At 33.9% G+C, this 14,954-nt stretch overlaps 2 protein-coding genes across 4 annotated transcripts; one reads left to right on the top strand and one right to left on the bottom strand.

Annotated features, from left to right (window-relative positions):
• Positions 469-3,892, bottom strand: LOC107645892 (SUMO-activating enzyme subunit 1A). The gene is made up of 10 exons (XM_016350029.2): positions 3,646-3,892; positions 3,502-3,553; positions 3,223-3,418; positions 3,042-3,121; positions 2,818-2,934; positions 2,329-2,379; positions 1,582-1,648; positions 1,300-1,403; positions 1,116-1,220; positions 469-1,037 (listed from the first exon to the last, which is right to left on the bottom strand). The coding sequence occupies exons 1-10, from the start codon at positions 3,732-3,734 to the stop codon at positions 927-929; spliced, it is 972 nt and encodes a 323-aa protein (XP_016205515.1). The 5' UTR covers positions 3,735-3,892; the 3' UTR covers positions 469-926.
• On the top strand, positions 8,456-14,592 carry LOC107645891 (probable Xaa-Pro aminopeptidase P). 3 transcript variants are annotated; one of them, XR_002348331.1, is made up of 13 exons: positions 8,456-8,839; positions 8,915-9,040; positions 9,139-9,258; positions 9,712-9,990; positions 10,203-10,375; positions 10,592-10,846; positions 11,255-11,406; positions 11,999-12,189; positions 12,386-12,489; positions 12,594-12,748; positions 13,251-13,343; positions 13,912-13,992; positions 14,130-14,592. XR_002348331.1 is itself a non-coding variant. In XM_016350027.2 (13 exons), the coding sequence occupies exons 1-13, from the start codon at positions 8,486-8,488 to the stop codon at positions 14,196-14,198; spliced, it is 2,157 nt and encodes a 718-aa protein (XP_016205513.1). In that variant the 5' UTR covers positions 8,456-8,485; the 3' UTR covers positions 14,199-14,589. The 3 variants fall into 3 exon arrangements, 2 of the variants coding, with proteins under 2 accessions (XP_016205513.1, XP_016205514.1); XM_016350027.2 differs by having other exon boundaries at positions 12,386-12,494; positions 14,130-14,589; XM_016350028.2 differs by having other exon boundaries at positions 9,715-9,990; positions 12,386-12,494; positions 14,130-14,589.

A 14,954-nucleotide genomic window follows, 5' to 3' on the forward strand; every position in this document is an offset into this window, starting at 1 on the left:
AAAGGAAGCAAAAGACGCAATAGATTAAGTTCCAGTGTTGCTTTTTAAATTCTAGTAGGAGCATTGGATTGTATTAAGCATATGAACATATTGTAAAAGCAATTATATGAATGAAATTAGATTGGCTGGTTTGTTGAACATCTTTACTTCTAAATAAAATGTTGTGATGGTTTTAGTGAATGATATATTGGCTGGTTTGTTGGAAATTGTTCAAACATATGATTGTGCAAAGTTGTCTAAATTGAATGAAATTAGATTGACTGTTTTGGAGATTTATGCTTGCACAAATAAATTGAATGAAATGACTGCAGGATATGTGTGTCCATGCTAGGCTTCTGCCAAATAAATTGAACTACATTGCATATTAATTCTTATTGCTTATAAATAAAATTAGGGGAGCAGGACATTATTGATGCTAATTAATTCTTATTGCTAGATGGCTGCAATATAGTGTAAGTAAACCAAATGTGGTAGGAAACTATGAGTTTGACAGATTGAGTACTTCAACACTACAAATTCACAAGTAATAGTAGGTTTCACCTAATAATAACAGCTTGGACATGCTTAACAAGTTATAAAATGTTTCACCTAATAAGTACTTGAACATTGTAACTCTTAAATCCACCTAACTAAGTTCCAAAACATCATCTTAGACCACATAATAAGTTTCACAAGATATCACATGAGACAATTAGCACTAATTCTATCTGAGAATGGATCACACTAATGCACTCTTCTGAGAACTCTTAACTGTAAATTGAAAATTAGCCTGAATAAATTTGCAACTAAAAATGTAAATTAATAGTTAACAACAGTCAGAATATTGTTCACTTAAAGGGTCAGTTTCTTGCAGACAGTGTTAACCTTCCCCTCTTAGGATTTGTGGTGTTTCAGTCATAAATTACCAGTATATGTCATATTCACCTTCAAGCATTTGAATTGGAAATGTTCTCTATAATTCCCTTCCCATCAAAAGCATCAAAAAAGAAAAAATTCTTGAGAGGATCTCCTTTCCCAGATATTGCCTTGATAACCTCCTGTGATTGTAAGAATACTCAAATTAGTCAGCTAGAAATATTATGGAAACTTGAAAGAAATATGGTTGAATAAAATACCTGCCCAAGGATTCCCCCAATAATAGCACAGACTGGTGGAAACTCTAGTGTACTTGTTACCAATCTTTCTAGAAGTGTATCAGGTACATGAGATTCATTCAGAGACTGTCAACAGTTCATCACAGAAAAATTAGATGAGCTAATGATCTCCACTACAAAGAGAAAATAAAGTCAAGTAGCATACTTGCTCAGTACAAAGCTCTTTTTTCAACTTCAGAACTCCAGGAAGATCTGCAACAGAAACTTCTCCTGCACTACGGCCTTCAGCCTCTTCAAACTTTTCAATTACTGCAACAGACAATTTGATTTTATTGTTTGATTGTTACCAAGGTTTAATGTCTAAGGAACGAATCAAAGAGGCTAGATACTATTGACTAAACGTTCCAATACTGAACTAATTTAAATAATTTTTGCTTTTATATCATATATATTACTAACAACATATGTTTTTTACAATTTAACACACCTCTCATAGCAAAGTACAGCTTTGATGTTTTCCTAGGAAGTTCCCTCCAAGGTACTGATAATGCTTCCTGCAACAGAAATCAGATAGGAAAACTCAGGAGAATGAAGCATTCAACCACATGCCGGTCATGGTAAAGCATAGCAAGTTATGCAATAAATGTGAAAACTCCCAATAGCATAGGACCGAGACGGAATTGACAAGCATATGCCAAAGTTAGTAAGCATCTTAAAGGCCATTATCTCTTTTTTTTTTTTTCGATTTCTTCCCTCCAAAGCCACAAAAAAAAAAATCCTATAAGGAAATCATAGGTGTAATATGATAAGAGAAATGCTCGAGGATCATCAGAATTTATTGTTTTTAGCCATCACTTTTAGCCATCAATCCAATTCCTTTAGTCTAGTTATCCAACAACATACTTTAACCCACACTTTTAAGCATTAATGGCTAATTGATGGCTAAAAACAATAAATTCTGAGGGCCCTCTAGCATTCCTCATGACAATTCGATACATGATAAGAAGGTTATCGGAGAACACTTGTTTTGCAGCTACTGATATCTTGATAACTATTTTAGGCTCACTTAAGTTAAAATTGAGCACGAGAAGTCACCAAATGGGCATTTGATCAAAGCCATCAATCTAATGCAAGTAAATGCTAATTTAACAAGTACAAATGGAAATTTTTTTAACTCAGTATGAAGAAATGCAAAGAAAGCAATGCAGTAATAAAAAATTTTAAACCAGCATACCTCAAAAGATGGATATCGTAGGTGGCATTCAATAGTTTCCTCCAGTTTTTTCTGCCAAAGAAAAATGAAGCATAAATAAGAATATAACACTGCTTTAGAAGTGAAGAACAGTATCCTCTGGTGTAACACTAGCATTTTCTAGAAATTCTGTAATTGGATGTAATAATCAAACAGTCAACAAACAGCAGTCATACAGGTTTCATTCATCCCAACATACATTTGGTCTAGGTTTTAGTTTCAGTCATTATGATCATATGCTTATGATAGGATATTATGGTATCATCTAATATAGCCAATCCCACCAAGTATGATAAGGTTTAATTGTTGTTATTATTGTTTGTCTATCACCAAATCCAAGACAAAACGCATACAGCCATCTTTTGCCATATAGATCATTTACAAACATAGAAATAAAATATAATGGAACGAAGATAAAATTAAGACTCAGACAGAAAACTAGCTGTGAAACTATATCCGGAAAAGCAATACCTTCGAATACTTATAGTCCTGCAGATCAACAAATATTTCACCACAAGAATCCCTACAGTCAACCGTATAAAATGCTACTCGTTTCGATATCTTGCGGCATTTCTCGTTGGCCAATTTCTACAACAAAGGGATAAATGCAAACAAGAGCATTAATGGCAAATAGAAAAATTGCGTCTGCATAATACTGCAATTACTAATTTAGAATTCTTAAAGACGTACATTACCTTGGCTGGAAGCGAGCAAGAACTGACAACAACAACATCGAAGTTGTTGAAGAATTCTACATCGAAACTTGACAAATCACCTAAAGGCAATGCAAACAAAAGAAAATTATAGCCAGAAAAAGGCAAATAAAAATAAATCAATGCGGAGAGAGTAAGGCAAGAAGCAGGGTTTGAGAAAAACCTTTCTGGACGGAAACACGAACCATAGGATTGAAGTCTTTAAGGGAATCACAACAAAGCTGAGCAAGGGTCTTGCCACCATAGACATTCTCATCCAGAGGGATGAGAAAGTTGGATGAGAAGGCTTCTTCAGAGGCAATCCGATCATCTATTAAGGTAAGACTCCCCACCCCAGCAAGAACAATATTCTTACAAAACTAAACAACAAGAAAACACAAACTCTTCTAAGACACCACCAACATGGAAAAATAATTATTTATTTATTTTGGGGAAGGTTTACCTCCGCTATGGTTCCTTTCATGCCATAGACTAGGACATGAGCTTTGCTCAGTCTGAAATAAAAGCATAACAAAACAGCAGGTAGAGAAATTCAGGGGAGCAGAATTTAAATTAGGTTAACAGAGGAGGAAGGTGAAGAAAGGACCTTCGTTGAGCATCAGCTCCCCAAACGCGAATCTGACGGTCATACAAGGCCGTCTCCTGCGCCGTCAACTCCTCGCCGTCGCCGTCCATTCACACGAGAATGTGAATTGTGGAAAGAGAAGTCAGAATGTTAACCGAAACTCCAACAAGCAACAGCAGTGCTACTGTTGACTACACGCTTCTTCCCCAGAGCGACCAAGTTCGTAATCTTCTTGCTCACTGCCTCACAAGTCACAACAATCTGCCTTCGTTAATTGGGCTTTCCTTGGCCCATTAACGTGAAAAAAAAGGAGTGGAACAGTTTTTGTTAACTATCACAAAAATAATCGTGTGTTAACTACACAAAATAATATATCTAAAAAGGATTAATTACAATTTTGTTTTCTTAAAGATACTCAATTTTTGTTTTCATACAAAAAATTGTCCAAACATTTAACTTGGTTTTAAAATCGTCTCTAAGATTTAAAGTAAAGATAGATCGTGAACAACTATTTATTTTACTTTCTTTATCTTTTTTTTTTCTTTTTCTATTTATAGGAGCAGAAATACTCTTTTTTTTATTTTTTATTTTATAATTTTTTGTTATAAATAATTTAGTCTAAAATTTTAAAATTTAAATAAAAAAATAATTTTAAAATTTGATTTTAAATTTTATACACGATTTTGTATAAAAAAAAAAGTTATAGACGAAAAAATTTTTCAGCTATATAAAATTTATCCTTGCAAAAAGCCAAAAAACTATTGCTTTACGGTACATTACAATCCATTTACGTATTTATAAAAACAAAAGGTTTACGCTTGGTTAGATGGCTAAATCTTTTGATCATTTCATTTTCGAGAATGTTCTTGGAAAATGATTTTGTGAGCGAGGCATCCCACTTTATTTTTATTTCAAAATGGTCAAGGGTGTCTGGAATTTTTTAATGTAGACTAACATAAATCAATAGCACATTTATCAAATTGTCATAATTTTTTTTTTCTTTCTATTTTACAAATAAAAAATCATTGCAAAATCCACAAGCTAAAATAATCCACGGGCCGAAAATCCAGATGCAAAGAAAGTCGCCATTTCCTTATGTCTGATGGCCAACAACTCAAAATTAAAATTACACAAAAAATTCATTGGCAAAAGAAGCAACCCTCTCAAAACACTTATATGTTACAGCTAAAAGCTAATACAACAGAGCATGTATACGAGAAAAGAATTGAGAAGCTAAGGTTGCATTTGCCACAAAATGGCCAAGCCTTAATTATAATTACATGAAAGAATTTTGGCCTGGCTTCTACTATTATCGAACAATTATAAAAGATTTAGTGCCAGTCCTGGGACATTTTTATTATGAATTGTAATTGTCTAATTATTTGCGGGCTCAATATGATGGAGGTCTGACCCATAATTGGACAAGAGGAGACCCTTTTCTAAGTTCTAACCACAAGAAGGCAAGGACCACAGTAAATGCAAAAAGAAAAGGAAAGTGACCAAAACTTAAACTAAGACATCATGAAAGAAGATTTGGCATATTTAAAAAATCGAATTATCAACTATAATGGTAAAAATTTTCCATCATCTATAAACTTTAATTCCATTCAAATGTGTTCTGATAACTTTTATTTTAGTGAATCAATGAGGATCATAAATCCCAAAAAAACAAAAACAATCAAGATCCTCTCAATTTGAGAGATCCAAACAAATTAAAAGATAAAGTTGACATAAAATTAGAAAGAAAAAAAATCTAAATTGTGTTGAATATAATAAATTGTTTTGGAGGAGATATCCATCTAATAAGACATTCTTGTTCCGAAACATTCTGCACTTCTCTAATGATGTAATTTCTCACGTCTTTTTCGATAAAATTTAACTCGCGGTGAGCCCTGGCTACTGCAACAAATGATTGGAAAGTTTTACTAAGTCTGATACCGACTTCCTCGTTATTCTCTATTGTACGACGCACGGACATGCTTATTTTCTTGTGCTGTTTGAGTATCTGTGCTTGATCTGAACAGCAAGGATGTGAATGATGCAACACGACCTTCGAAATGATCCAAACACCAACATCCTTCAATACGTATATATAAATTTTTGCAGGACAATTTAAACTAGCTGTGGAATTTGTCTTCTCGGTTGGAGATATTTTAGATTTTCATTTTTCCTCTCTGCTACATGTAATCAATTGGTTCTTAATTTCGTTTCCCTTCTTATTTGTGCTCCGAACTCTTGTAGAAAAACCTGCAGTCTTCGCATAGTCCTTGTAAAATTTTGCAGCATCTTCAAGGGTGTTAAAAGTTATTCCAATTTTGAGAACAAACTGGTCATCAACAACACAGAAGGGCTGCAAAATACACCATGTTAAAAACAAGGATATACTATAGAGTTTCTACACGTCATAAAACACAACAATTCAACTAAAATACATCCAAATATTTCTGATCTACACCCGAACTACAACAACTCAACTAAAATATTCAGAAAAGTCATAAACTGTAAATACACCCAAATAGTTCTGATCTACACTCGAACGTCTGAAATAAAATGCACAAAATTAATCAAAACTAGTACATTAGATTCAATTAACAGTCAATGTTCACGCATTAATTTCATAGTCAATGTTCACGCATTATTCAGCTAGACAATCATAAACGACTAACTGCATCAAATTCAGATTCAATAATTAATTGAAACTAAATCACACCTCAGGAACTTCATTTGATTGAAATTCAAAATTCACTTCATCCTGGTTCAGCTGACAATCTGAAGTTGAATCATCCATTATCTTTAAAACGATTTTAAAGTTTGATTTCAAAAACCATGAAAATTGAGAAAACAAAGCAAAAAAACAGAGAGAGAAATACACGTAAATGACGAAGAAGAAACCAGTGAAAAACACACGTAAACAACAAATGAAAAGGTAAAGAGAAACGCACGAACGAGATCAAACAAAGAAGGCAAGAAATTCAAAAAAAGAAACGAAATCCTTTAAGAAAATGAAGTTATATATTCGCGCGTTAATTGATTTAAAAGCCTGTTAAGGAGACGCGTGAAACACACATACTACAATAAATGCGTTTGAGGATAAAGAACTTGTAAGACTTGTAAATGTTAATCGCTTGTATGCCAAGATTATTCGAAAGAGTATATATGTTTTCGTTTAAGAGTCAATGCTACATGCCTGTATTGACGATTTTTTCATACATAAAGGTCTTTAGTGAAACTTGCAAGAAAGAGAAATTGACATATAATTATATGAGTAGAAAATTATTTTCAACTAAGAAATATTTAAATATTGACGAATGACTATTCTAATTATAGATGAGTAAATAGCTAAAATCGTCTCTGAAAGATATTTTGATTTTCATTTTGGTCCTCAAAAGAAAAAGTTAATCGAAATCGTCCCCAAAAGATATACAATTGGTCACGTTAGTCCTTCCGTCAGTTGGATGATGACGTGGGGCTAATGTCATGTGTCACAAGATGATTGGTTGACGTGTCAGCTCAGTGACACTTGGCATGCCACGTGTTAGGTCAGTGACACGTGGCATGCCACGTGGCAGTTGACATGTAAAAAAGTTATTTATAATCAAAATAGTCCTTGAAAGTTCAGACGTAAGTCATTTTCATCCTTGAAATTTTAAAAGTTAATCAAATTAGTCCTTATATAATTTTTTATATTTTTTCTTGATAATATTAAATTTAAAATATTTTTTGATACTACTAATTTTAATAGAAATGTAATTGACAATCAAAAAATTAGTAATTGTATCTTTTCTTCTTAAAATTCTTTTTAATAAAATTATCTCTCTCCTTTAATTGTTGTGTCAACATGTCTCTTATTCTTTTCTATTCAAAAACATTTTTCTTACATTATTACATTTTACTGGAATATATATATATAATCAAAATTGAAATGTAGGTATTTGTTAACCTAAACAAAGTTATATGCTCAATATCAAAATTTATGTATGTTAACTTAAATGAAAGTAATACCGTAGTGAAAAAAAAAGATGTATAAATTTTTATTAACTTTGTTTAGGTTAAGATACATAAATTTTGATTTTGAGCATATAACTTTGTTTAGGTTAACAAATACATACATTTCAATTTTGAGTATATATATTCCAGCAAAATGTAATAATGTAAGAAAAAAGTTTTAGAATTGAAAAGAATAAGAGAGATTTTGACAAGAATTAAAGGAGAGAGATAATTTTATTAAAAAAAATTTTAAGAAGAAAAGATACAATTACAAATTTTTTTATTGTCAATTACATTTCTATTAAAATTAGTAGTATCAAAAAATATTTAAAATTTAATATTATAAAAAAATAAAAAAATTATATAAAGACTAATTTGATTAATTTTTAAAATTTCAGGGATGAAAATGACTTACGTCTGAACTTTCAAGAACTATTTTGATTATAAATAACTTTTTTACATGTCAACTGCCACGTGGCATGCCAGGTGTCACTGACCTGACACGTGGCATACCATATGTCACTGAGCTGACACGTCAACCAATCATCTTATGACACATGGCATTAGCCCCCACGTCATCATATGCCACGTGGCACTTAACGTGACACGTCATCATCCAACTGACGGAAGGACTAACGTGACCAATCGTATATCGTTCGGGGACGATTTCGATTAACTTTATCTTTCGAGGACCAAAATAAAGATAGGGATATTTTTCAGGAACGATTTTGGCTATTTACTCAATTATAGATGGTATAAATTAATTCAATACTGACCTTTTAAATAATTTTATTAAAATAATTGAATTTTTAATAAATATTAGCATTTTATTTGGAATTTTGGATAAAATGAATGAAGGGAATTGGTGGTATTTATGGTGTTGAGTCTCGGAATCGGAAATGGAAATCAATCAGCAATGCAGCGACTCCTCCTTGCCTCAACCCACCCACTCCTCCTTCCGACTCCTCTCTCCGCCTTCTCATGCCGCCAAATTCGCAGGGTTCTCCCACAATCTAGGACTGCGAAACCCCCTTCCTTCTCTGTTTGCAATTGCAGCAGCAACTCCTCCACCTTCAAAGTGAAGACCTCTTCTGAGCTCAGAAACACAAAAGCCTCTTCGTCCACTGATTCCCAACCGGACCCTAAGCTCACCGCTCTCCGCCGCCTCTTCTCCAACCCCGGAATCGCCATCGACGCTTACATCATCCCTTCTCACGATGCTCATCAGGTATCCCTATTGCTAACCCTTCATTCCAAACACAATTGAATTCATTCCGTGGTTTCATCCCTTTTTCATCTTTAGAGCGAGTTCATTGCCGAATGTTACATGAGGAGAGCGTACATATCAGGCTTTACCGGTAGCGCCGGAACTGCCGTTGTTATCAAGGACAAAGCTGCTCTTTGGACTGATGGCAGATATTTTCTTCAGGTTCCTCAATTCATTCGCTCTCGTTGTATCTAACGGTTCTCAATTATGGTCTTCGCACAAAGAAATAATCACCTTGTTCTTTCACTCTGTTGTTTTAGGCAGAGAAGCAACTGACCTCCAGCTGGATTCTCATGCGAGCCGGAAACCCGGGAGTTCCCACCACCAGCCAATGGCTCAACGATGTCCTTCCTCCCGGCGGCAGAGTCGGCATTGATCCTGTCAGTACCTTTATCATTTCAATAGAATTTGCAGAGAAAAACAAGAGGGGAGGTAGTTAGGGTGAAGAAGGGGATTGAGGCAAAGCAGAGAGCTTGCCATTTCTGATTAAATAGAATGAAAGATCTCAAATGCTCTAGCTACAATTAGTGAGATATATAACTAGCTAATTAACTAAATGAACTAACTAAATAATCACTGAACTAATCTCTAACTAACTATGCCAACTAGAAGTAGTTTATTCACCATCTTCAACTAACAGTGCCAACTTGCTATAAATATCTACCAACCGTTAACTACACTAAAACTCAATAACACTTAGCTCATGGAGTTGATATAAATAGTTGATGACCTAAATCCTAGACATTCTTTTAATTGTACCCTTTTTTAGATTGCAAGCACGTTTCGTTATTTTGGTGCCTGATATATCATTTTCTTCTATAATGTTAAGGAAGCAGTTTCTTTTTACCTCGGATGCTGCGGAAGAACTTAAGCAGGTCATCTCCTACAATAACCATGAGCTTGTCTACTTATACAATTCAAATCTTGTTGATGAAATATGGAAAGATAATAGGCCACAGCCTCCAAATAAGCCAGTTAGAGTGCATGACTTGAAGTATGCTGGTTTGGATGTATCATCGAAATTGTCAAACTTGAGGACAGAACTTGCTGGTGCTGGTTCTTCGGCTATTGTCATCTCCATGCTTGATGAAATTGCGTGGTTGTTGAACTTGGTAATGTATCTCGGTGGCTTCTTTAGCTAGATGTATTGATAGTCGTTTATGTACGATCTCATGACCTTGTAAACCTTCTTCTAATTCATATTGTTTTGAGTATAACGTAACTAGCTAATTCGATTTATTCTATTCTTTATTTTTGTTTCCGGCATTGTTCAATGTTAATGTTGCAATCAGTGAGAGTAACTATTTACGTTTTTCTTTTGAAGAGAGGCAGTGACATTCCACATTCACCTGTTGTGTATGCATACTTGATTGTGGAAATTGATGGTGCAAAACTATTTATAGATGATTCAAAAGTCACTGAAGAGGTGAGTGATCACTTGAAGAAAGCAGGTGTAGAGTTGAGGCCATATAGTTCAATCATATCTGAAATTGAAAGGTAATTGCCGAGAGTCTTTTTTTTTCTTCCTCTTCCAACGACCCTCCAATTACATTTTTATAATGGAAATGATGTCTAAGAATATTATTGTAGATGACCCAGGATTGTTTTCTAACTGTAAATAGTAGCTTTCATTCTGCCAAATGTCCATACATATTTGTTTTGCTCGTAAGAGCAGCACATCTTTGGGAACTAAGCTTGATTGTGTTTTGCTAGTTTGGCAGCACAGGGTGCTGCCCTTTGGCTGGACACTTCTTCTGTTAATGCTGCTATTGTGAATGCGTACAAAGCTGCCTGCGACAGATATGGTCAGAACCATGAGAAGAAACACAAAACTAGGACACAAGGTTTTGATGGATCCAACGAGCAATTGAATGGACCCACTACCCTACACAGATGCTCCCCTGTTTCTCTGGCAAAGGCTATAAAGAATGAACAAGAGTTAGAAGGAATGAAAAGTTGTCATTTAAGGTTGCCATATCTTATCTCGGTGATAACGAATAGTTGATGCTCTTGCATGTTAACATAGATCTCTATATTTTGTTCATATTTTTTAAATCAGAGTTATTGTAAATAGAATGCCTTGGATAAGCTACGTGATGCACTCTCTGTAATTGAAAATTTCTGTCTGTATTTTGGGAAAATCATCATTGAAGAACTTTAAGTGGTTAACTTTTTTTTTTTAATTTGTTGGGGGGCGGGGGGTGATGCCTTATTGTCCATTTTTACTGTGCAAATTTGGTTTTCACGTGTTAATATATTCGTATTTATTTAAACAAAAAACATGTTGCTACCCTTGTAAATATTAGATACTCTTGAATTTGTGTTAAAACTCACATGTAGGAGTTAACATTCAGCACAAATGCATATTATTTACAGGGATGCTGCTGCCATTTGCCAGTTCTGGGACTGGCTAGAGACAGAAATTTCTAACAATAGGACATTAACAGAAGTAGATGTTTCAGACAAACTCCTCCAGTTTCGTTCAAAACAAGTTGGTTTTTTGGATACCAGCTTCGACACCATAAGTGGTACAGTGATAGATTAACATCTGATTTATTGATTGTTATACTAACATGAAAAGATATGTTGCTATAGTTTTTCCACAAATTTCATTTAGTTCAGCAAAAATTACAAAAGCTTAGTGGGGAGAGGGGGAAAAATTATTTATTTACTTATTTTTCAGAAGCTGTTTTTAGCTTGTTGAGAAGTTAATTTTTTTTAATTATAGGTTTTAGCTTTATTTTGAAAACTCGCCTGGGTTTTTCGCTTAATTCATGTATGTTAAATTTTTCTTTTTTTTTTTTTCCATTTTAGTAAAGAATGAGAAGTTAATTTTTTTTAATTATAGGTTTTAGCTTTATTTTGAAAACTCGCCTGGGTTTTTCGCTTAATTCATGTATGTTAAATTTTTCTTTTTTTTTTTTTCCATTTTAGGAAAAAACAAGTTTCTTAAAATTTATTGTAGAAAAAGAAAATGAACTAATTCCATGCCAAAAGAATGTATTTCTATCAAAAGATGTTCATTATTCCTCCTTAGTAAGCATATGTACTGGCATTTTTCCAGTTTTCTTCTTTTGTCCACTTTGTGCTGATCTGTAATGTGTTTATATCATGGGTTAGGCTCTGGTCCCAATGGCGCTATCATACACTACAGACCAGAACCAGAGAGTTGTAGTATTGTAGATGCGAATAAGTTATTCTTATTGGATAGTGGTGCTCAATATGTTGATGGGACAACCGATATAACACGAACAGTTCATTTTGGGGAGCCTACATCAAGAGAGAAAGAATGTTTCACCCGAGTTTTGCAGGTATATCGCTTTTATGTTTCTTATTGAGTTTATTTCTGCATTTTGTTTATTGAGAATAAGGTATACCTCATATATTAATGTGTCAATAATGCAAATCCACACGTTTTTCAAGTCTATGTATAATGTCCTTGTTATTAACATTCAACAACTCTCGTTGGCAATTGATCTTAAATAATTATCTTAACCCTTATGTCAGGGTCATATAGCTCTTGATCAGTTGGTTTTCCCAGAAAATACCCCTGGTTTTGTGATGGATGCATTTGCCCGTTCTTCTCTTTGGAAAGTTGGACTTGACTACAGGCATGGTATATTTCCAATTCTGTTGGAGGTCTGTTATTTATTTATTTTAAACCAAATGGATTTAGTGATTGATTGAGCACTACTGCTTAACCATGATCTATTAGGGACTGGGCATGGTGTAGGAGCAGCATTGAATGTTCATGAAGGCCCTCAAAGTATTAGTTATCGCTATGGAAATTTGACCCCTTTAGTAAATGGCATGATTGTTAGCAATGAGCCTGGCTATTATGAAGACCATGCTTTTGGTATTCGGATTGAGGTAATATTTTCTTAAGCTATCTCACATTTTCTGAGTTTGAACTTTAGCTTCAGGTTTTCTTGTTTGTATTTGTGACAACTGATTTGTTTAGGTATTGCTGTAGGTGTATTAATTTAATCCCCTTTAAAAATCTCACCCTTTGCACATAATATAAAGTACATTGATGTAAAGTGTATTTGGAATCTCTGAAGAGAATCTTAAGTCTCTACTCTCGAGATTAATTGAAGCTCGGTTGACATTTCCATGTCATGCCCAAACCTATGGTCTGTACTGGCACAGTCAGACAACTAAGATAGAGGATTTGAATACCTGGGATTTTCATAATGCACAATATTCATGGCATCCCTTATTAATGAAAAGAAAATGACTGGATAGTGTCCTACTTGATCATCACATATATTCATCATTATGTTTTTCCTTATGCTCTGCATAACTGTTAAAATAGCATTTTGTCAATGCTCTATCCTGGCTTGTGTGGTGACGACACTCTTTTTGCTTGCAGAATCTTCTGTATGTGAGAAGCGCAGAGACACCAAATCGTTTTGGAGGTATTGAATACCTGGGATTTGAAAAACTGACTTATGTACCCATTCAGGTATGCCTGTTGGTCATGACTGATATAATTGTCTTCTTTTTTTCTTTTCGTGACTTATGGAAGCTCCGTTGTTGTTAATCATAAAACCGGGGATATTTCTATTGTGCAGAAGGCAGTAAAGTAGCCTATCTCGTGTAAAAGTTGGATCTTAAACTATCATGTTTCTGAAATAAATGAATTAATTTCCAAGTCATGGAGGTCCGTGAGGTTTATATGATGGTTGGAACTCCATTGTAATGATGTTTTACCAAATAACATGAAACATTATGAGGCATATTAATGCTTAAAATGCAAGCCTAGCAGAAATTCTATTCAGAAATTCTAACTGATCTATTTGCAGATAGTATTCTTGGCAAATACATAATTCATTTGAACTGACCACATATCCCATTTTGAAACTTGTTTATTTTTTAGATATACTTCAGGAATCATGAGGATCTAGAATGTTATTGCTTTCAGTTTTAGTTCAATCTTCTCAGTTTCTAGTGAACTTTAATGTGTCTTGTTCTGAGCTATAGATATTATATATTATTCTCACACTAGTTTTTAACAATGATGTATCTTGCAGATTAAATTGCTTGATTTGTCCCTGCTATCAGCTGCAGAGATTGATTGGCTTAACAACTACCACTCACAAGTCTGGGAAAAGGTATAATATTTGTGGTTGACCCTTTTGAGACAGTCTGCAATATCATGTATAGGCAATCCATGCAATGCAAGATTATTCCTTTTGTAACTACACTTAATTTCTATTTTGTATGATTGGATGTTTCATAACGCTTTCAGGTGTCGCGATTGCTGGATGGCTCTGCTCGACAGTGGCTTTGGGACAACACAAGGCCTATTATGCGATGAGACTTGACAGAAGCTAATGGATTTTCATGTTAAGGTCCCATGCCACTCGTGCTTCAGGTTCACATTCTGGCGTATTCTTACTCCTTTCTCCTTTGTCTCTAATCAATCTGCATAATTCATATAGCAAACTATGTGTATAATAAAAGAGTGAGAATTAGAGGCTGTAGATATCTCAAGTCAACTCCAGATCATATTCATTGGATTTTAGTTGGGTAAGACGAGCAATTTAGCCATTTGCGGTTGCAACTCAGCAGTTACAATTTTATATTCTTTATATAGATTTCTTTTTACAATACTCTTATTGAATCGAACATCATCATTTATCAACACTTTGTATTTGAAGAAGAAACTTTGAATGGAATAATTAAAATAACTTATCATTGTTATCTAATGACTAATGGTGTGTGTTGGCTTTGGTCTTTAGATGGGTTTATCCAAACACATTCTAATCTACTTTGGCCGCAAATGAAGAAATGATTTTCTGTGTCATAATTATCAATATTTTGCCATTTTGGTTTTGTTCATATTTCTATGGATCCTTTAATGAGTTAAATCATATAATGATCTCAGAGAAATTTTGGCATTCGAAGTTGATTGCATGTTGTTTATGTTGGTGGCATATGTACTGGTTGGCATTTGACATTTTTAATATAATAAAGATAGGGTAAAGTACTAAATTGGTCCCTATGTTTGGGCGTAATTCTGATTTAGTCCTTAAGGTTTAAAGTGTCCTATTTGAATCCAAAAAAGTTTCAT

The sequence above is a fragment of the Arachis ipaensis genome, chromosome B06, assembly GCF_000816755.2.
Source record: "Arachis ipaensis cultivar K30076 chromosome B06, Araip1.1, whole genome shotgun sequence".
NCBI lineage: Eukaryota > Viridiplantae > Streptophyta > Magnoliopsida > Fabales > Fabaceae > Arachis > Arachis ipaensis.